The sequence below is a fragment of the Zophobas morio genome, unplaced genomic scaffold (assembly GCF_036711695.1).
Source record: "Zophobas morio isolate AGI-343-1 ecotype UQ-CSIRO unplaced genomic scaffold, CSIRO_AGI_Zmor_V1 ptg000011l, whole genome shotgun sequence".
Taxonomy (NCBI): domain Eukaryota; kingdom Metazoa; phylum Arthropoda; class Insecta; order Coleoptera; family Tenebrionidae; genus Zophobas; species Zophobas morio.
Window position 1 is genome coordinate 24,783,930 of NW_026972116.1, and position 23,342 is coordinate 24,807,271.

General features: G+C 31.0%; 1 protein-coding gene across 1 annotated transcript in view; it reads left to right on the forward strand.

Moving 5' to 3' along the window:
• Positions 1 to 23,342, forward strand: part of LOC135127258 (uncharacterized) — a 72,140-nt gene that overhangs the window by 42,260 nt on the left and 6,538 nt on the right. Inside the window, exons 2-6 of the mRNA XM_064053690.1 lie at positions 15,334 to 15,397; positions 21,995 to 22,386; positions 22,451 to 22,934; positions 22,983 to 23,117; positions 23,163 to 23,338. Coding sequence (XP_063909760.1) covers positions 15,334 to 15,397; positions 21,995 to 22,386; positions 22,451 to 22,934; positions 22,983 to 23,117; positions 23,163 to 23,338 — 1,251 coding nt within the window. The remainder of the gene's footprint in view (positions 1 to 15,333; positions 15,398 to 21,994; positions 22,387 to 22,450; positions 22,935 to 22,982; positions 23,118 to 23,162; positions 23,339 to 23,342) is intronic.

The window sequence follows — 23,342 nt, forward strand, 5'->3', positions numbered from 1 at the left end:
TTTACTCTTTTGTATATAGACACCAGTTTTGTCTCAATAGCACGTTTCCTTTTTATTAACTGAACAAGCCAAACTCGCATCTGGGACCAAGCTAACACGCGTCACACTTAAAGCAATCGCTTGATGCACCCCGAATCGCCCTTGACAATCCAGCCACCCGTTTCGGAAAAAAGCCGCTACACCTTCCTCAAATTGGCCATTACCGCATCTTCTCTAACGGACCCGCAGCCAATTATAAATGACAAGATAATAATGGTGTACTTTTATATCCGCGAACCTATCATCATCATTCCGCAATTTCCGAGTCGATAATTTCGGCTGCCAGAAAAAACCGACTTAACGAGATACTCGGCAAAGCTGGCACACTGTGCCATACCGTTACGGCGACAGATACTATCGCGGTGGCCATGATGTGACCCTAGGTGCCAGACTGCAACTGCATACCGCTACGCGGCTCGGCGGCGCGCACCTCAAAGCGCACCTTCGGGGTCAATTCTATCCCGCGGGCGCCGCAAGGGACGCTCTTGGGGCCAGTGTTGTCCCTATATTACACATATCACTAATAATAATAAAGTTGGTTGTGTGTGCATACGTGATTCCCCGCTCTGTGGCAATTACGCCACACTTAGGCGCAATTATCGTCGGCAAAAATCGTCGTTATCCGTATCGCTAGAGCTAATAATCTCCGGGAACTAATTTCAGGCGCTGCTTCCCCCGCGCCTTGGGTGCGCGGACCGTTAAATCCCATTGCCCAAGCCCTCGGCGCAGTTGCAATCCGCCTAATGCATGTCATTGGACACTGGACGTCTTCGGAATGTAAATTAACCGCAACACGACACGAACGCCCGATACGGATCTTATCTAGAGCATTGAAATTTGGAATCACGTTCTGCTGGGTTCGTGTGCTAATTCGTCATGGGAAGAAGATTCGAGCATGTTTGGCGAGGCCGTGATCCGGCTCGAAGGGGCAAAATCGGCGCGGTTAATTATCGGCCGCAATTAACGGTAGCCGCTCGTTCGCCTCCATCTCGGGCTAATTAATTATGTTTCCTTTCCATTTCGAATGATCGGGCTGGCGGGAAAGCGAAAGTGGTAAAAACCGGCGAGGAATGCGAGTCGATCTGCTAAAAACGGATTAGGATTCCTTGTCAGTTGGCGATTGACGAAGCGCAAAAAATGAAAGCGACGGCTTTGGGATTTTTTCGATGCACGAATGGGCTTTGTAATTTATGGGATGAATGGGACGTTCACTTTTGCGGTGATTGGGAGGTGGATTTTGGCGAGGAGCTGCAATCACGGACGATTTAGTGCCTATTGAAAACGAATGCGGCGACGGGAGGTTAAGTGTAAGGCGGGTTTGCAGGACTTAATAGGAATTTAAAGAGTGTGAACATACGTATAATGAACGTGTGCAGATTTTTCAACTGAGGACGGTGAAGAATTTAAATTGTTGGAAGCGGTCGTGCATGCGCGTACACGTACATGCTTGCAACAATGTCGCGTCCGATTGTGATGGTCGCAGTTTCAGAAGATAAGCGACAAACCAAAATTGTCTTTTTTGTAAACAGCGATTCTAATTTAAGTTTAAAATAAAATTTTAAATAACATGTAATCTCTATGTATATCAATGGTTTTTGTGTCTCTTCATATGCACATATGTACGGACATCAATCATTATTGCATCCGCTGTTAATGGCCGCATCCTAATATCTGAAGAAGAAAATGTTGTTACTGTATCGACTGGTGTTTTGAAGATTTGAGGACTTTAGGGTTTTCAGAATTAAAAATCGAAAAATTCAAAAAGTATAATATTGAAAAATAAAAAAACTCAAAGATTGAGCAATCCAAAAATTGAAGAACCGAAAAATAAAAACATAAAAATCGAAAATTAAATAATTGAAAAATTGTTGGGGATTTTGGTGTTTTGAGGATTTGGGATTTTGATGTTCTGAGGATTTGAGGGTTTTGGTATTCTGAGGATTTGAGTATTTTAGTGTTTTGAGGATTTTGGTATTTTGAAGATCTAAAAATTTTGGTGTTTTGAAGATTTTTGAGGATTTTAGGGTTTTATGAACTAAAAATCGAAAGCTACAAAGCTGAAAACTGAAATAGGAAAATTGTAAAATCTAAAATTGTAAAATCGAAAACTGGATAATTGAAAAATTGAAAAATCAAAAAATTTAAAAGACAAATAGAAACACTCAACAATCTAGAAGCTGAAGAATCAAAAATGGGATAACTGAAAAGTCGAAAATCCCAAAAATTAAAAACGGAATCGAAAAAATCAAAAATTGAAATAGCGAAAAGTGGAAAAATCGAAAAATCCAAAAACTCAAGAAACAAAAAGTATAATGTCAAAAACAATCGAAAAACCCAAAAGTAAAAAACACAGAAGCGAAAAACTCAAAAACTGAAATATTGAAAAAATTGAAAATTGAAAAATGAGAACCTGCATAATTGTAAAATTGTAATATCGAGAAATCAAAAACAATTAAAAAGTGTAATATTAAAAAATAGAAAAATCAAAAACTGAGAGTATTTTGGTGTTTTGAGGATTTGAGGATTTTGGTGTTCTGAGAATTTGAGGATTTTCACGTTCTGAAAATCTGAGGATTTTGGCGTTGTGAGGATTTGATTATTTTAATGTTTTGAGAATTTGGGGATTTTGGTGGTTAAAAAATTTTGGTATTTTGAGGATTTGAGGATTTTTGGTGTTCTGAGGATTTGAAGATTTTTATGTTTTGAGAATTTGAGGATTTTAGGGTTTTGAGAATTAATAATCGAAAGCTACACAAACTTGAGTTTTTGGATTTTTCAATTTTTCCATTTTTCGGTATTTCAATTTTTGATTTTTTCGATTCTGTTTTTAATTTTTGGGTTTTTCGATTTTTCAGAGAAATTTAAAAAGTGAAATATTAAAAAATAGGAAAACTGAAGAATCTAAAATTGTAAAATCGAAAACTGGATAATTGAGAAATTGAAAAATCAAAAAATTCAAAAGACAAATAGAAAGAAACACTCAAAAATCAAGAAACTGAAGAATCGACAAGTGGAATAATTGAAAAATCGAAATACATAAAAATTAAAAATCGAATCAAAAAAATCAATTAAAATACTGAAAAGTGGAAAAATTGAAAAATCCAAAAACTGAAAAATTGAAAAATCGAAAAATTGAAGAGACATGTTGAGACATTCAGAAAACAAAAAATCCACGAATAGGAAAGTGGAATAATTATTGAATAACCTAAAATCCCGAACAGAAGGGAAAAATTTAAAAACTAAAATATTGAAAAACTGAATACATAATCGAAAAGGACCGAATGTTGTCAAATTTAGTATGTAAAATTTGGCTAATTATCCCCACCATCAGTAAATTTGTTTTTAATTTCATAAAATAAAATACACCTACACATGTGGTGGATTTTTTACCCTAGACATCCAGACAAAAAAAAAAGTTTATTAATAGAGAATTTATAAATTAAATAGATCTATTATATGTCTGTTTACCTGGTGTCCCGAAATGCTTCCTTATCCTAAACTAATGCAAAAGTTTTTGGACCTAAGTACTTTCAATCTATGATGATTATTTAAACTAAAATAATAAAATACACCAAAGTTGTATTTTTTAAAAGAACCACCCTGTATATTTTTAATGATTTGTATTCTTCATGAGGATGGAGCAGTTTTCAAAATATTTGCATATCTTCAAAAAAAAACGCCGTAATTAAAAGTTTCTAAATCCAAGTAAGGTAACTATAAAGTCTTCTATAAAATTCCAGGACTCCATTTTTAAATATGGCGTAACCAAAATTTTTAATTTTGAGTTTTTCACACAAGTTTTTTCTTTGTATACTTCTTTGTCGTTTTGTTTGTTGCCTTTTTCTGGTTTATTTTTGTCCCCTTTTTTATCGTGTCTTTTGTTCACTTTTTTGTAGCGTTTTAAAGTTTTTTTCGCAAATTGTTGTTGCTTTTTTGTGTCGCATGCTTTTTGCAATATTTTTTGTTTACTTTTTTTATCTCCTCTTCCGATTGCTTTTTTGTAGACTTTTTTCTTCATGTTTTTATGGGTTTTTGTCTTACTTTTTTGAAAACAATTTTTTGTCGCATTTTTTGGCCTCTTTTCTTTCGTTGCGTCTTTCTTTTTTTTTGTTGCTTTTGGTCACCTTATTTGTTGTCTATTCGTCGCATTTTGTGACTTTTTTGGTGCCTTTGTTTATCTTTATTTTACATTTTTTGTTTTGCCTTATTATGTGGCGTTTTTTGTCATATTTTTTATGACAAATTTTTGTAGTTTTTACTTGGTTTTGTCTCATTTTTATGTATATTTTTTTGTCGTTTTGTTTATCACATTTTTCTGTCGCGTTTTTCCTGCTCTTCTCTTACCTTCTTTTGGTCTTTTTTTTTCATCTTTTTTCACTTAACACTTCACTTTCGGTTCTGCAGTTTTTGGATATTTCAGTTTTGATTTTTTTATTTTTTAAGTATTACACTTTTTGAATTTTTTGATTTTTTATTTTTTCGATTCTACAGTTTTTCGATTTTACCTGCAGGTTCGCACATTTAAATTTTTCAAATTTTTATTTTGCGGTTATGTATTCTATTTTTCAAAATTTCAATTTTTGGATTTTTCGCTTCAATGTTTTAACTTTTGGGTTTTTCGATGTACCAATTATTTCACTTTCCGGTTCTTCGATTTCTTGTTTTTTAATATTTCAATTTTTAAATTTATTCATGCTTCAGTTTTGAAGTGTTTCCAGTTTTACATTTTTCAATTTTCCAATTATTTAAGTTACGATTTTTCGATTCAGTTTTTAAAATGTCCAGCTTCTTTTGAGTATTCCGATTTGTGTTTTTCATTTTTTGATTTTTCAATAATCCAATTTTTCGGTTCTTTAGTTTCTGGATTTTCAAGTTCTCGATATTTTAAAGTTTCGATTTTCAATTTTTCAATTTATTGTCAAAATTGATTTTTCAGTTTTTGGGTTTTCGTGTATTAAATTTTTTTTGGTTTTTCAATTCTTTCATTTCTTGATTTTTGGGTGTTTCGACTTGTCTTTCAAATTTTTCGATTTTTCAAGTGTTCAATTTTTCGATTATGCAGTTTTTGGATTTTTCGATTTTTCTACTTTTCAGTATTTCAATTTTTGATTTTTTTGATTCTTCAGTTTTTCGATTTTATAATTTTACAGTTATGCAGGTTCCCATATTTCAGTTTTCCCATTTTTAATTTTTCAATTATTCCACTTCTGGATTCTTTAAATTCTTGATTACTGAGTGTCTTGATTTGTCTTTAAAATTTTTCGACTTTTCAAGTTTTTAATTTTCGATTGTTTGATTTTCCTATTTTTTTACATTTGAATTTTTAATTTTTTCCATGCAATTTTTCAACGATTTACCGTGATTACGATAACTTTAAAACGTTTACAAGATTTCACAGCATTTTTTGCTTTTGGCCTAAATTGAGAGAGTCTTATATTTTGTTTTTGAAGTAGTTTGAACGAATTTCGGTGAATTTTTGGCGCCTGGTTTTTGAAGTAATTGAAAAAATCTCAGAGATCCCTTGCGTTTTGTTTTTAAAGAAGTTTGAAAGAATCTCGTGTACCATAGTTATTAGAATATGAAAGAGTAGGACTCTTTTCCTGCCGTCTGTCACCTGCCTGTTGGCGTTTTATGAAAAAAATAATTTTAGAAACTACTGGATTGATTGTTGACTGAATGTAGATGATCTTTTAAACGTTCTTTTTTAATTTTTGGTAGGGAGTGTTGTGGTGGCCTTAAAACGAGAAGTTACTGTTGTGGTTTTCAAAATAAATCTAGATAGTTGATTGTATAAACATTATCTTTGAAGGTAATCTGCATTCATAAAGTCAAAAATAACGTGAATAAATCATTTAAAAGCAGGTATATGAAATTTGGGTTCGGGCATCGGCCTCAGTTAATTTTATTAAGCGACAAATGTCCCAAAACAGCAATTCTATTCACAGTAAAACAATAAAAGCGTAAAAATAACAGAAAATGTTAATGAAGCCAAGCGTAATACCTTAGCAACCAAGAGACAGACAACTTCATAAGCTTAAGGCGTTTAAAAATTATTTTACGGCTTGGCAACCATTAAATAAATAACTGTTGCGTACAGTTCAGGAAATATTTACGATCCCGATAATACGAGTAGGAAATTGAGGTTTGATAGTAATCCTAAAAATTATGATAATTTTGTCATCAAGATAATATCGAAACTCGTGATTCTCCAAAGTCGTAAAAGATAAAATTACCGCCGCTTTTTGAACGATTTTATATATAAAAACACGTGATGAATCAGGAACTGTGAAAATTAAAAACTTAGCTCCGGGCGGGTTAAATCTGAGTAGTGATGCGTGTAATCTCTAGCATCTTTATTTCTATTTATCATTACTTGAGTTTATTGCCCATAATGATGTGAGTCTTGATAATTTCAGGTCATTATTGCAAAGAATGTAAACATCTCGATTTTCAGTTGCTGCGTGTCGGTAAATAAAGCCACTAGAAAAATTCTGAATTCACACGATCTAACAGCACTGCATCCTCTCGCTAAACCTTCCACTTCCATCTTCACTTTCATCCATTTCCTTGTTGACCATATGCCCAAGTTGTTGACCTTTCTCGATTTTCACACTCCGACTCACTCTCAATTAGAAAAGTTCAAATACCTGTACGATTCATTGTCTTCCATTCAAGCATAAAGCCCGACTAGAAATGTAATTGCATTTACGATGGCGTATTAGTGCAGAGATTTTCAATGTTCCTCTTCGTACAAGTGCATTGCCCTTGCAATCATCAAGCAACTATATACATGCCCATAACAACCTTTGACCGCACTTCCATTCTCGTACACTATCATAAACTGCTTATATTCTTCGACTTTACGACTGCACATTTGCATTCCGGATCTGTTAGACTCGGGATCAATACTAAATGCCGCGAATTGCTTAATTATTGAAAACCGAGTTCGAGTGGAGAGCATCTGGCCTGTGGAGGTACTTAGCGACTTAAGTCGTTTTTGCCTAATTGGCGGGAATTTGTGCGTTGAGAGTGGCTCTCGGAAAAACGGAAATTGCACAGTGGCTTTTTCATACAACGCTGGTTCCGAGCTTCCTTTGTTGGGGTATAATCAATTTTGTAATATCAGTGATCCGGGGAACTAAGTAGTTTATTTCGAGATGTACATGGTAGTGGAGGCAGATATTAGTGCAGCTCTTGAATATTTGCTCTAACAGCATGTTGTTGCAGCGCTTCGGCGACCATGCATTATGCTAAATGCAACGATAAATCAACGAACCGGTTGAAAATAGCAGGAATTATGCTGAAAAAAGACTGGAAGCAAATAATTTACATCAAAGTTCTAACGAGGTTTAAAGCGTAGCCGAGGATATTAATTGTGCGAACACGGTTGGTGTTTCTTGGAAATGTGCCTAATGTGACAGTTTTCGCTCGTTTAGAATTTTGTAGAATGGACGATCATAGGAGGCGGACGCAGTAATGATATAACGATGTACTAGATGTGTATATAGACGTATAAAGCATTCTGGATGATTTTGGATAAATTAATAAAATAATATTCCAAAAGGATCATCAATTATTGGCAGCGGACGCAGTAATGATGCAAGAATGTAAAGCTTTGAATTTTTCTATTGTCAATTCTAAAATTATAGTTGACATTTTTCAGGAAAAAGTATTTTCGTTTTGTGTGAGATACAATTTTCAGTTTTCTGTTTAAAACTTCACAGTAAATATGTTACAATTTTCTGTTTTATTGCGCAAGTGCTACTCTCAGAGAAGGACGCAATAATGATTGAAGTATATACTAGATGTAGATATACAGGTGCCGGAAAATACGAATTCTTCTATAATTAATGGAAGTTTTTGGAAGTCGTTTGAATTATTTCAAATATACAGGGTGAATCACTAAGCGCGTAAAAATTAAAAACCAAAGTTGTATGGTTCTTGGACACCAAATACTAAAATTGTTGTCAACTATACAGAGTTTTCTTATTTAGGCGTAACATAAAACTTAGATTTTTTTACATATTCTCATTTACCTGTTCTTAGGTTTTATAACTACAGTTTATTTTCTAAATTCCACTGCGACGTTGCCACGTTATTTCAATTTTCTTTTGCGCCCCATTGGAATTCCGAAAATACATTGTGGTTATAAAGTGTAGGAAGATGCTAATAAGAATATGTGAAAATATATAGGTGTTCCACTAAAAATAAAAACAAAACACCCTGTATACTTGAAAATAGTTTTAGAGTATGCTAGTCAAAAACGATGGAAATGAAAAATTGTGTTCCCAAAATTGTTCAAAAAAAAAATTAGATTTTTCAATTTTCCTATTTTTTTATATTTCACTTCTCGATGCTTCAGTTTTAGTTTTTGTAGCTTCCGATTTTTAATTTTCAAAACAATCAAGTCCTCAAATTCTCAGAACACCAAAAATCCTCAAATTCTTAAAACATTAAAATCCTGAAATCCACAAAATACCAAAATCCTCAATTCTTCAGAACATTTAAATCCTCAAAACACCAAAATCTCCCAAACATCAGAATACCAAAAAACCTCAAATCTTCAAACTATCAAAATTCAGAAATAATAATATTTATTAAACGGAGCGATTGTTCTCTTTATTATGTAAAAACAGAAAATAAAATCAATAAATTTTGAGAATTTGATGATTTTTCGATTTTGAGAATTAAAAACCGAAAGCTACACAAACTAAAGACTGAAGCATCGAGAAGTTTAAAAAGTGTAATATTAAAAAACAGGAAAATTGAAAAATCAAAAAATTTAAAACACGTATAGAAACACTCAACAATCAAGAAACTGAAGACTCGAAAAGTGAGATAACTGAAAAATCGAAAAACCCAAAAATTAAAAACAGAATCCAAAAAAAAATTTAAATACCGAACAGTGGAAAAACTGAAAAATCCAAAAACTCAAGAAGTATAATGTTAAAAATTGAAAAATCAAAAATTCGAAATCCAAAAAAGGAAGAATCGAAAACAATTAAAAACTAAAGCATCGAAAAATTTAAAAATTAAAATATTAAAAACAGGAAAATTGAAAAATCTGAATTTGTAAAATCGAAAACTGATTAATTAAAAAACTGAAAAATCGAAAAATTTTAAAGACATCTCAAAAAAAAATCGAAAAACCCAAAAGTAAAAGACAGAAGCGAAAAATTCAAAAATTGAAATATTAAAAAAATTTAAAATTGAAAAATTCAGAATTTAAAAATTGAAAAATGGGAACCTGCATAATTGTAAAATTGTAAAATCGAAAACTGAAGTGTGATATTAAATAATAAAAAAATCAAAAACTGAGATATCCAAAAACTAAAAAACCGAAATATTGAAAAATCGAAAATTGGAAACACTTAAAAACTGAAGCATGAAAAAAAATTAAAAATTGAAATATTAAAAATAGGAAAATTGAAAAATCGGAAAGTGAAATAATTGGTAAATCGAAAAACCCAAAAGTTAAAAACCTAGAAGCGAAAATTCAAAAATTGAAATTTTGAAAAATAGAATACATAATCGAAAAATCAAAAATTGAAAAATTGAAATTGGGAACCTGCATGAAAAGTCGAAAAACACTTGAATCGAAAAATGAAAAATCGAAAAATTTGAAAAGCATATTGAAAAATCGAAAACTCAAAAACTGAGTAATCCAAAAACTGAAGAACCGGAAACTTGAAAATCAAAAATTAAATAATTGAAAAATTATTGAGGATTTTGGTGTTGTGAAGATTTGAGGATTTTGGTGTTCTGGGTATTTGGGATTTTGAGGTTCCGAGGATTTGAGGATTTTAGTGTTTTGAGGATCTAAGGATTTTAGTGTTTTAAGGATTTGAGGATTTTAGGGTTTTGGGAATTAAAAATTGAAAAATTCAAAAAGTATAATATTGAAAAATAGAAAACTCAAAAACTGAGTAATCCAAACATTGAAGAACCGAAAAATTGAAAATCGAAAATTAAATGAAAATTTGTTGAGAATTTTGGTATTTTGAGAATTTAAGGATTTTGGCGTTGGAAAGATTTGAGGATTTCGGTGTTTTGAGGATTTAGGATTTTGATGTTCTGAGGATTTGAGAGTTTTGGTATTCTGAGAATTTGAGGATTTTGGTGTTTTGAAGTTCTGAAGATTTTGGTATTTTCAGAAATTTTGGTATTTTGAGGATTTGAATATTTTGGTGTTCTGAGGATTTGAGGAATTTGGTGTTTTAAAGATTTGAGGATTTTAGGGTTTTCAGAATTAAAAATCGAAAAATTCAAAAAGTATAATATTGAAAAATAAAAAACTCAAAGATTGAGCAACCCAAAAACTTAAAAAACCGAAAAATAAAAACATTAAAATCGAAAATTAAGTAATTGAAAAATTGTTGGGGATTTTGGTGTTTTGAGAATTTGGGATTTTGATGTTCTGAGGATTGGAGGGTGTTGGTATTCTGAGGATTTGAGTATTTTAGTGTTTTGAGAATTTGAGGTTTGTGGTGTTTTGAAGATTTTTGATGATTTTAGGGTTTTATTAATGAAAAATCGAAAGCTACAAAGCTGTAAACTGAAATAGGAAAATTGTAAAATCTAAAATTGTAAAATCGAAAACAGGATAACTAAAAAATTGAAAAATCAAAAAATTTAAAAGACAAATAGAAACACTCAACAATCTAGAAACTGAACAATCAAAAATGGGATAGCTGAAAAGTCGAAAAACCCAAAAATTAAAAACGGAATCGAAAAAATCAAAAATTGAATTAGCGAAAAGTGGAAAAATCGAAAAATCCAAAAACTCAAGAAACGAAAAGTAGGAAAATCTTAAAAATCAAAAAGTATAATGTCAAAAAAAATCGAAAAACCCAAAAGTAAAAAACATAGAAGCGAAAAACTCAAAAACTGAAATATTGAAAACATTGAAAATGGAAAAATTCAAAATTCGATAATTGAAAAATGAGAACCTGCATAATTGTAAAATTATAAAATCGAAATATCAAAAAAAATTAAAAAGTGTAATATTAAAAATTAGAAAAATCAAAAACTGAGGGGATTTTGGTGTTTTGAGGATTTGAGGATTTTGGTGTTCTGAGAATTTGAGGATTTTGACGTTCTGAAGATCTGAGGATTTTGGCGTTGTGAGGATTTGATTATTTTAATGTTTTGAGAATTTGGGGATTTTGGTGTTTACAAAATTTTGGTATTTTGCGGATTTGAGGATTTTTGGTGTTCTGAGGATTTGAAGATTTTTATGTTTTGAGAATTTGAGGATTTTAGGGTTTTGAGAATTAATAATCGAAAGCTACACAAACTTGAGTTTTTGGATTTTTCAATTTTTCCACTTTTCGGTATTTCAATTTTTGATTTTTTCGATTCTGTTTTTAATTTTTGGGTTTTTCGGTTTTTCAGAGAAGTTTAAAAAGTGAAATATTAAAAAATAGCAAAATTGAAGAATCTAAAATTGTAAAATCGAAAACTGGATAATTGAGAAATTGAAAAATCAAAAAATTCAAAAGACAAAAAAATCAAGAAACTGAAGAATCGACAAGTGGAATAATTGAAAAATGGAAAAACATAAAAATTAAAAATCGAATCGAAAAAATCAATTAAAATACCGAAAAGTGGAAAAATTGAAAAATCCAAAAACTGAAAAATTGAAAAATCGAAAAATTGAAGAGCCGTCTTGAAACATTCAGAAAACAAAAAATCCACGAATAGGAAAGTGGAATAATTATTGAAAAACCTAAAATCCCGAACAGAAGGGAAAAATTTAAAAACTAAAATATTGAAAAACTGAATACATATTCGAAAAGGACCGAATGTTGTCAAATTTTGTATGTACCATCAGTAAATTTGTTTTTAATTTCATAAAATAAAATACACCTACACATGTGGTGGATTTTTTACCCTAGACATCCAGACAAAAAAAAAGTTTATTAATAGAGAATTTATAAATTAAATAGATCTATTATATGTCTGTATACCTGGTGTCCCGAAATGCTTCCTTATCCTAAACTAATGCACAAGTCTTTGGACCTAAGTACTTTCAATCTATGATTATTATTTAAACTAAAATAATAAAATACACCAAAGTTGTATTTTTTAAAAGAACCACCCTGTATATTTTTAATGATTTGTATTCTTCATGACGATGGCAGTTTTCAAAATATTTGCATATCTTCAAAAAAAACGCCATAATTAAAAGTTTCTAAATCCAAGTAAGGTAACTATAAAGTCTTCTATAAAATTCCAGGACTCCATTTTTAAATATGCCGTAACCAAAATTTTTAATTTTGAGTTTTTCACACAAGTTTTTTCTTTGTATACTTCTTTGTCGTTTTGTTTGTTGCCTTTTTCTGGTTTATTTTTGTCCCCTTTTTTATCGTGTTTCAGTCTCCTCTTTTGTTCACTTTTTTGTAGGATTTTGACGTTCTGAAGATCTGAGGATTTTGGCGTTGTGAGGATTTGATTATTTTAATGTTTTGAGAATTTGGGGATTTTGGTGTTTGGGAAATTTTGGTATTTTGAGGATTTGAGGATTTTTGGTGTTTTGAGGATGTGGAGATTTTTATGTTTTGAGATTTTGAGGATTTTAGGGTTTTGAGAATTAATAATCGAAAGCTACACAAACTTCAGTTTTTGGATTTTTCAATTTTTCCACTTTTCGGTATTTCAGTGTTTGATTTTTTCGATTCTGTTTTTAATTTTTGGGTTTTTCGATTTTTCAGAGAAGTTTAAAAAGTGAAATATTAAAAAATAAGAAAATTGAAGAATCTAAAATTGTAAAAATGAAAACTGGATAATTGAAAAATTGAAAAATCAAAAAATTTAAAAGACAAATAGAAACACTCAAAAATCAAGAAACTGAAGAATCGACAATTGGAATAAATGAAAAATCGAGAAACATAAAAAATAATAGAGTCAAAAAAAAATCAAAAATTAAAATACTGAAAAGTAGAAAAATTGAAAAATCCAAAAACTGAAGAATCGAAAAATTGAAAACTCGGAAAAGTCAAAAAGCATAATGTTCAAAAATTGAAAAATCAAAAAATTAAAAAGACAAATAGAAACACACAACAATCAAGAAACTGAAGAATCTAACAGTGGTACAATAAAAAGTATAATGTTAAAAAAAATCGAAAAACCCAAAAGTAAAAAACATAGAAGCGAAAAACTCAAAAATTAAAATACTGAAAAAATTGAAAATTGAAAAATTCAAAAATTCAAAAATTCAAAATTCAAAAATTGAAAAATAAGGACCTGCATAATTGTAAAATTGTAAAACCGAAAAATTGAAATATCAAAAAATTCAAAAAGTAATATTAAAAAATAGAAAAATCAAAAAATGAGATATCCAAAAACTGAAGAACCGAAACAATGAAAAAACGAAAATTAAATAATTCAAAAATTGTTGAGTATCTGAAGATTTTGATGTGAAGATTTGAGGATTTTAGGATTCTGATGTTCTGACGATTTGAGAATTTGAAGATTTGAGGATTTTGGTGTATTGAGGATTTGAGGATTTTTGGTGTTTTGAGGATTTGAAGATTTTTATGTTTTGAGAATTTGAGGATTTTAGGGTTTTGAGAATCAATAATCGAAAGTGGGTTTTTCGATTTTGCAGAGAAGTTTAAAAAGTGAAATATAAAAAAATAGGAAAATTGAAAAACCTAAAATTGTAAAATCGAAATCTGGATAACTGAGAAATTGAAAAATCAAAAAATTCAAAAGACAAATAGAAAGAAACACTCAAAAATCAAGAAACTGAAGAATCGACAAGTGGAATAATTGAAAAATCGAAAAACATAAAAATTAAAAATCGAATCGAAAAAATCAATTAAAATACTGAAAAGTGGAAAAATTGAAAAATCCAAAAACTTAAAAATTGAAAAATCGAAAAATTATATATAATAGGAAAGTGGAATAATTATTGAAAAACCTAAAATCCCGAACAGAAGGGAAAAATTTAAAAACTAAAATATTGAAAAACTGAATACATAATCGAAAAGGACCGAATGTTGCCAAATTTTGTATGCAAAATTTGGCTAATCATCCCCACCATCAGTAAATTTGTTTTTAATTTCATAAAATAAAATACTCCTACACATGTGGTGGATTTTTCACCCTAGACATCCAGATTTTTGTAACAAATCTAAATTTTAGAACAACGTCTTACAATTTAAACTTTGAAACTGCAGAACCGAATGCTCTGAAATTTTGCAAACGTTTAAAAACTTATCATAATCATGGTAAATCGTTAATCAAAATTTATTAATTTATCTCCTCCCAAAAAATTGATGGCTCCATCTCAAAATTTTGTCAAAAATCATTATTATTATTTTTTAATAAAATCAATAATAAAATAAATTACAATCACGTTTTTGGACCGCCCGATATCTCTAGACTTATATAAAAAAGCTTCTAGATGCGTCACTAGCAGATACAGACAAAAGAAAAGGCGTCATGATAGATCCCTGAGGTATCAAACTCTCCCTTAAAATAAATAAACAAGGACTAAATAAAGCTCCGTCAGGTATACGATCCCAGCGTCTCTGGCCATGTTTATGGGTCCGTCATCGCCCATCCGCCCATTCCGACACCCTCCGCGGCGCCTAAGTTATGGTGGATGCGCCGGGCGGCAAAAATGCCACCCACGTGTCGACCCCCGCCTCCGTCCCCTCATAAACCCAATCTGCCACGCCCAGAAAAACTCCACTTCTTCGCCTCCGACCACCAACAACCCACGTCCCGGCGGAATTACCGATGTCGCGCTCACTTGCCTCTAATTGGCGAGAAGTAATAATTCGCGTTAGCCTCAGCCGCAAGCCGCGTTACATTGCATTTGCCTCTCAAATCACAACCGAATTCCCCCTGCGTGGAATTTACACGGTTAAGTTTAATTCCCCGCTTGATCGAATATGAAATTGAATTCGAACGTAATTTATTTTTCAGCAAATCCTGATAAATATCGCGGATTTGGGGACGCGAGTCGATACGTGGAAAAAAGCCGGTTATGACTTTTTGGGCGTACAGGTCGCTGAAAAAGAACGGGATGATGAATTTCCATATTAAATAACGCGGACGGCACTCAGACGGCTTTAACGTTAAGTAGCTTGTCGAGTAGCCATCTATTACGTGCAAACATGCAAGCGGCGTTTCCACGCAATTTAATGAGAAAAATATTTCGGGTCGGTTTCCCACAAGGAAAGTTGCAGCTCGCCGGAAGAGCCGGCGGATGAAAACCGATGTATTTATCGATTTTACCTGCTGTCAGACGGATTAATTAAAGTAACGATTTTTTTGTTTCAGATGCTACAGCGCGGCCTTCAAATCACACTGCTTCTAGTCTTAGCCCACACGTATGGAAGTCTAGGTGAGTGCTTTCGCTTCCGTGAAGCGGAACTCAAAGAACAACTTGCGGTTCTTTGAGGTTTACCATTGTCTTTTTTCGGCTACGTCGAAATTACTCTCGACCGTTACCCAAAAATGGCTCATTATGACGTGGTCCTTCACGAAGGTTGCGCAAATTGGGTCCGTTAACTTGGCAAGGCCAACTTAATGAATTATACTCAAAAGCACTATTAAGCAAACTAAATAAAATAAATGAAAATTTTGTTGAATTTCCAATCTACACATCCAGATTTTTGGAAAAAAAATCAAAATTTTGCAATTTAACTTTGAAACTACAAAACAGAATGCTCTGAAATCTTACAAACTAAGTTTCTTGTTGTGAAAAAATGGCTATGTGTAGTAAGAGAAAAAGGGAAAATATAAGCCCCGCCCACCCGCCCCGTCTCAATTCTGATGATTTTTTTTATTCGTCGTTAAGCCGAGGGGCGGAGCTTAATTGCAAAATCCGTATTTTTCTACGAGAAATTACCATGTGAAATATGTTCATAAATAATCGTGTTATACAAAGAAAGCTCAATGTAGTAATTAGAAATAAATTTATTCCTTTGATTCAATTTTTGGTATCACAATTTTTCGTTTTTCCTTTTTCCTCGATTTTACCATTTTTTGCTTTTACACTCTCTTTAATTTTTCAATTTTTCGTTTCCTTGATTTTTTAAATTCTTGATATTTATTCTTCATTTTCCCGTTTTTTTAATTTTCATTTACTCAATTTTATATCACATTTTTTTTTATTTTCTTTATTTTTTCAATGTTTCTTTCGATTTTATAATTTTGCCTTTATTCAGTTCTTCAAATTTTCAGTTTTTGATTTTTTAATTCTTCGGTTTTCAGATTTATATACAAATTCTTCAATTTTTCGTTTCTTCAAATTTTTAAGTTCGGGATTTCCTATTTTTCGATTTTTCAAAGAGAGTTTTTCGATTTCCCATTTTAGATTTTCCAATTTTACAATTTTGCAATTTTCCAATTTTTTCATTCGAAACAGTAAAAATCGAAGAACTAAAAATTGGAACAAATCGACATAACGAAAAATTGCAAAATCGAAAAAGTGAAAAATCGAAAAATTGCAAATGAAGAAACGAAAAATGGAAAAATAGAAATACTGAAAAACTAAAAATCGAGAAACTTCAAACTCGAAAAAAAAATCAACCAAAAAATTGGAAAGAAAAAAAACTAATCGAATCAAAAAACTGGAAAACCCAAAAATTGTAAAACAGAAAAATTAAATATATAGGATAGTCAAAATTATAAAGTCGAAAAACTGTAGTAGGTACTGAAAGATCGAAAAACTGAAAAATTAATTAATAAAATATTGAAAAATCGAATAAATGAAAAAGTTTTAAAATCATAAAAGATGATTGATATGATTTATTTTTATTAAAATGGAAGAAAAGAAAAATTTTTAAAATTAAAATTATTTTTACATACGTTAAAATGAAAACTGGAAAAATTGCAAACCAAAAACTGAAAAATCGAGAAAGTGAAAAATTTTAAAGTTGAAAAAAGAAAAATTATAGAAATGAAGAAAAAAATTATCTAAAAATTGAAACATCCGAAAGTTTTTGTAGTTTTGTAAAATAGGAAAACTAAAAAAAATTAAAAATGAAAACTCGAAAAGAAGAAAATAAATAACCGAAACGCAAAACTGCAATTCCAAAAATTGAAAAATTAGTAGAAGTTCTAAATTCTTAAAATTGCAAATTGAAAAATTGCAAAATATAAAAAATGAAACATCCAAAAGTTGGAAAGACGGGAAACTGAAAAATATAAAAATGAAATTTCAAAGATATCGTAAAGTTGAAGAAACAAAAAAAAATTGTGAAATAGAAAATTGCGAACCGAAAAAGTGAAGAAATGAAAAATTGAAAAAAATTAAATTGGAAAAACAAAAACGAACATTGAAAAATCAAAAAATTGTAAAAATAAAGAAACCAAAAACCGATAACAAAAATTTCAAACCAAAAATTTGAAAAAATGAAACTGAAAAATTAAAAACTGAAAACTCAAAAATTGCAAAATCTAAAAATGATGAAACAAAAAAAATCAAAACTTGAAAACTTGTAAATCAAAAAATTAAAGAAAAGGAAAATTGGAAAAAATAAAATTGCATAAACAAAAAATTATAAAATTTGCCATTATTGATTCTTCACTTCCTCCATTTTCAGATTTTTCAATTTTGATTCAATTTTGCAGTTTTTGTATTTCTCAATTATCCGATTTTCGGATTTCTTTAATTTTCAATATTTCCATTTTACAACAGTTTTTCGATTCATAAATTTTTCGTTTCTTCAATTTTACAACTTTTTGATTTTCAATTTTTAAATTTTTCAAAGATACTTTTTCGTGTTTCCATTTTTGATTTTCCAGTTTCACAATTTTGCAATTTTTCAATTTTTTGATTCGAAAAGTTTGGAACAAATTGAAACAACGAAAAATTACAAAATCGAAAAAGTGAAGAATCGAAAAATTACAAATGAAGAAACGAAAAATGGAAACATTGAAAAACTAAAACTCCAGAAACTTAAAAATCGAAAAAAATTAACCGAAAAATTGGAAAACCCAAAAATTGTAAAACAGAAAAATTATACATAGAATAGTCAAAATTGTTAAGTCGAAAAACTGTAATACTGAGAGATCGAAAAATTGAAAAATTAATAAATGAAAAATTGAAAAATCGAATAAATGAAAAAGTTTTAAAATCCAATGATTGAAAAGTGGAAAAATTCTAAAATCGTAAAATTGAAGAAAAGAAAAATTTTAAAAGTTATAATTATATTTATATACATATTTAAAATGAAAACTAGAAAAATTGCAAATCAAAAACTGAAGAAACCAAAAACTGAAAAACTTGAACAAAGTTGAAGAAAAAAACTTAGAAAATTAGAACAAAGAAAAACCGAAAAGTTGAAAAAATAAAAATTGAAACGAATAATAATAGACATGAAACATAAAAAAAATCTAAAAATTGAAAAATTAGAAATTGAAAACCCCTGAAATTACAAATCGAAAAATTGCAGCATCTAAAAATTGAAGCATCCAAAGGTTTTTTTTAATTTCGGAAAATCGGAAGTTTAAAAAAAGTTAAAAATGAAAACTCGAAAAGAAGAAAACAAATAACCGAAACTAAAAACTGCAATTAAAAAAATTGAAGAAATAAAAATCGAAAAATCTAAAAATTGAAACATTCAAACGTTGGAAAAACAAAAAAAAAAAGGTAAAATGAAAAAATGCAAACTGAAAGAGTGAAGAAATGAAAAATTGAAAAAATTGAAACTGAAAAACAAAAACGAACTCTGAAAAATTGAAATTGTAGAAACAAAGAAAACAAAAATACGATACCAAGAACTGCAAATCAAAAATTTGAAAAAATGAACGAAAAACTGAAAAATTAAAAACTAAAAACTCGAGTTTTAAATCGAAAAATTGCAAAATCTAAAAATTAAGAAACAAAAAAATCAAAAATACAAAACTCGTAAATCGAAAAATTGAATAAACAAAAAATATAAAATTTGCATTTTTTAATTTTTTAATGCTTCAGTGTTCAGATTTTTAAATTTTTCAGTTTTGCAGTTTTTGGATTTCACAATTATCCGATTTTCCGATTTCTTTAATTTTCAATATTTCCATATTACAATAATTCTGTTTTTCGATTATGCAGTTTTTCGATATTTAATTTTCTCAATTTTTCAAGTTTTTGATTTCCAATTTTTAGAGTTTTCAAAGATATATTTTCGCTTTTCCATTTTTGAATTTCCTATTTTACAGTTTTGCAATTTTTCAATTTTTTGATTCGAAAAATTATAAATCGAAAAACAAAAAACCGGAACAATTTGAAAAAACGAAGAATTGCAAAATCGAAAAAGTGAAAAATCGAAAAATTGCAAATGAAGAAACGAAAAATAGAAACATTGAAAAACTAAAAATCGAAAAAAAATTAATCAACCAAAACTTGGAAAGAAGAAAAAACAATGAATCAAATCGAAAAATTGGAAAACCCAAAAATTGTTAACAGAAAAATTATAGAATAGTCAAAATTTGTCGAAAAATTGTAATACTGAAAGATCGAAAAATTGAAAACTTAATAAATAAAATATTGAAAAATCGAATAAATGAAAAATTATTTTAAAATCCAATAATTGAAAAATGAAAAAATTCTGAAATCGTAAAATCGAAGAAAAAAAATTAAAGTTATAATTATTTTTACGTACATATTTTAAATGAAAACTAGAAAAATTGCAAATTAAAAACTAAAGAAACCAAAAACTGAAAAATCGAGAAACTGGAAAAATTTGAAAGTTGAAGAAAAGAAAACTTAGAAAATTAGAACAATTAAAAACCGAAAAATTGAAAAAATAAAAATCGAAACGAAAAATTATATGAATGAAAAATAAAATAGTCTAAAAATTGAAAAATTAGAAGTTGAAAACTCCTGAATTGAAATGTCCAAAGGTTTTTTTAGTTTTGGAAAATTGGAAAACAAAAAAAGTTAAAAATGTAACATTGTAAATCGAAAAAGTGAAGAAATGAAAAATTGAAAAAATTGACACTGAGAAAAAACAAAAACGAACATTGAAAAATCGAAAAATTGTAAAACTAAAACAAAAAACCGAAGCCAAAAACTGCAAATCCAAAATTTGAAAAAATTAACAAAAACATGAAGACTTAAAAATTGAGAACTCGAGAAGTTTTAAATCAAAAATTGCAAAATCTAAAAATGAAGAAACAAAAAAATCGAAAACTGAAAACTCGCAAATGGAAAAATTGAAGAAACAAAAAAATTGAAGAAAGGGAAAATTGAAAAAATTAAAATTGAAAAAACAAAAAATTATAAAGTCGAAACATTCAAAAATCGAATTATTGAAATAATAACGGATATAAAAAAGCAAAATGATAAATTGCAAATCGAAAATATGAAAAATTAAAGACTGAAAACTCGTAAAATTGCAGACTGAAAAATTGAAACATTCAAAAGTTTCAGAAAACTGAAAAATTTGTAAAATGAAAACTTGAAGAGATGCACATCGTAAAATTAAAGAAACAAATAGAAATGAAGAAACGAAAAATTAAAGGAACGAAAAATTGAAAGAACAAACAATTATAAAATCGGTGCATTGAAAAATCGAAGTGAAAAAATAAAAAAAAACCGAAAAGAAAAATTACAAAACGAAAATTTGAAAAATGAAAGAATGAAAACTCATGAAAATGCAGACCGAAAAATTGCATAATGTGATAATTGAAATTTTCAAAAGCTGGAAAAGCAGAAAACTGAAATTTTTCTAATATGAAAACTCGGAGAGATGCTTTCTTAAACCTGAAAAATTGGTGAATTAAAATTGAACACTCGAGAAATTTTAAATAGAAAAATTACAACAAGAAGAAACAAAAAATGAAAAATTGCAAATCGAAAAATTGAAGAAACGAAAAATTGAAGAAACGGAAAATTAGAGAAACGAAAAATTGAAGAAATAAAAACTGAATGAACAATTACAAAATCTCGATACATACAAAATCAAACTGAAAAAGTAACAAAAAACGAAACGAAAAATTTCAAATCGAAAAATTAAAAAATTAAGAATTGAAAATTCGAAAAACTCAAATAAAAAAATTGCAAAATCTAAAAACTGAAAAATTCAAAAGTTGGAAAACTGATAAACTGCAAAATTTAAACTTGAAACAAAAAATTCAAAAACTCAAGTCAAAAAACCTACGGAGTGATATTTACACCACTGGTTGCTACCTTCAAACAACCAGGTACCATCTGGTGTTGCGAAGTTGACCGACCTAGCGGAAGCGCCAATTAATTTAATTGGCGGGCCATCCACACGTGACCTCCGGCTCCGCCCGCGGCGGCCCCGCCCCTGTTTACGCGCTTTGATGTACCCAAACACCCAAACACCGTATTTATTCGCAGTGCCGGGGCTTGCAGCTGTCATCCGGGAAATCCACCCAAAACGAGCAAAGTTTGTGTTTATCTTGTCGTCTTATATTGCATGTCCTCGGAGCGAAAACACGGATCAAGGTCGCGTTCAGGAACTTCCCGGATTATCTTTCTGGCTACGTTTGGAAACATTAATTATTGTCGCGCTGGCTCGCCTCCAATTGGAGTGCACTCGGAAACTCGGAAAAACGGAAAAACGGAAAGGTGGCGATCGATCGTGTCAAGGACGGGTTTCGTTAAGACACGCTTGATAAGACCCGGAGACATCCGCTATAAAGATGAGCGGAATTAATAAGTGCTCGAGATTAGCAGATTCTTGTCTCGAGAGGAAATCGTAAAGTTCCTGCAAGCGAAAACTCTTCACTGGTCTTCATTCAATAGCAGTACAGTGATCAGCAATTAGTAAAAGATTTATAGCGGTTTTAGTCATCTGGGAATTCCTGCTAATAAAGATATTAAAATTTATTGAAACATCAAACAAAATTAATAGCTTCCTAAAGAAGCTTCGATCTTGTTATGACTACCGTTGTATTTATAGCTAGCTCTTCCTCCTCCACTACCAACATATTCCCACTTTTGTCTACCTTGTAGTCAAATTTTTCTGTTTTTTTTTTTCAGCGAGGATAGCCTTCGAGAAGCTAACCGACTTCGACTACCGCGGCACCACCTACTACACTGTAAAGAACCTGAGCTTGTACGAATGCCAGGGTTGGTGTCGCGAGGAGCCCGATTGTCAAGCCGCCCTTTTCAGCTTCGTAATGAATCCTCTAATACCCATGCAAGAAACGCTTTGTCAGCTCCAGAACGAGACGTCTTCAAATAACCCTTCAGCCACGCCGCAGAGATCCGTCAATATGTACTACATGACCAAACTACAACTTCGTTCCGAGAACGTGTGTTTGAGACCGTGGGCCTTCGAACGCATCCCCAACAAGATGATCCGGGGCTTGGACAACGCGCTTATTTACACTTCCACGAAGGAGGCGTGCCTGTCAGCCTGTCTGAACGAGGTTTGCTTTGAATCCAATCCACCGTCTTAACTATTTCGTCTTCATGTCTTCATTGTTTTTCCAGCATCGGTTCACTTGTCGATCCGTCGAGTACAACTACGTAACCTTACAATGCCAACTCAGCGACTCGGACCGTCGGACCACTGGTCAATTCGTGCAGTTCGTGGACGCCCAAGGAGTGGACTACTTCGAGAACTTGTGTCTTAAAGGAAATCAAGCTTGTAAGACCAACCGCGTCTTTCAAACCCCAAGAATCGGAGTCGCGGATGACAAGGTAGCCCAATACGCAAGCCTCCACTACTACACCGATAAAGAACTCCAAGTGACCAGTGAAGCCGCCTGTCGTTTGGCCTGTGAAATCGAAAACGAGTTCCTGTGCAGATCCTTCCTCTACAAAGGTCCTCCACAAGGAGCCCTCTACAACTGCCAACTCTTCCACCTCGATCATAAGACCCTTCCAGACGGACCCAGCACCTACTTAAACGCTGAACGCCCTCTAATCGACAACGGTGAACGCATTGGTAGCTACTTCGAGAACGTCTGTGAAAGTAAGTCCCTTCTAATATAGTACCAAGTATTGTGAGTAACAATTCCAGAGCCTGGTCCTTCTCCCACCGGTGCACCCTCCGACAACACCCTTCCAGTCGTCTTCGAAGCCACTGAAGACCCCAACCTCAACAACCTCACCCGCAGCGACGTCAACTGCGACAAAACTGGAACCTGCTACGACGGTAACTAACCCCTCAAGCCTGTCCTCGTCTAAAAATTACTTTCAGTGTCCGTCAACTGCAAGGACACCAAGATCGCGGTACAAGTCCGCACCAACAAGCCTTTTAATGGAAGGATTTACGCGTTAGGACGGTCTGAAACCTGCAACGTTGACGTTATCAACAGCGATCTCTTCAGATTAGATCTGACTATGACCGGACAAGATTGCAACACTCAGTCGGTGGTAA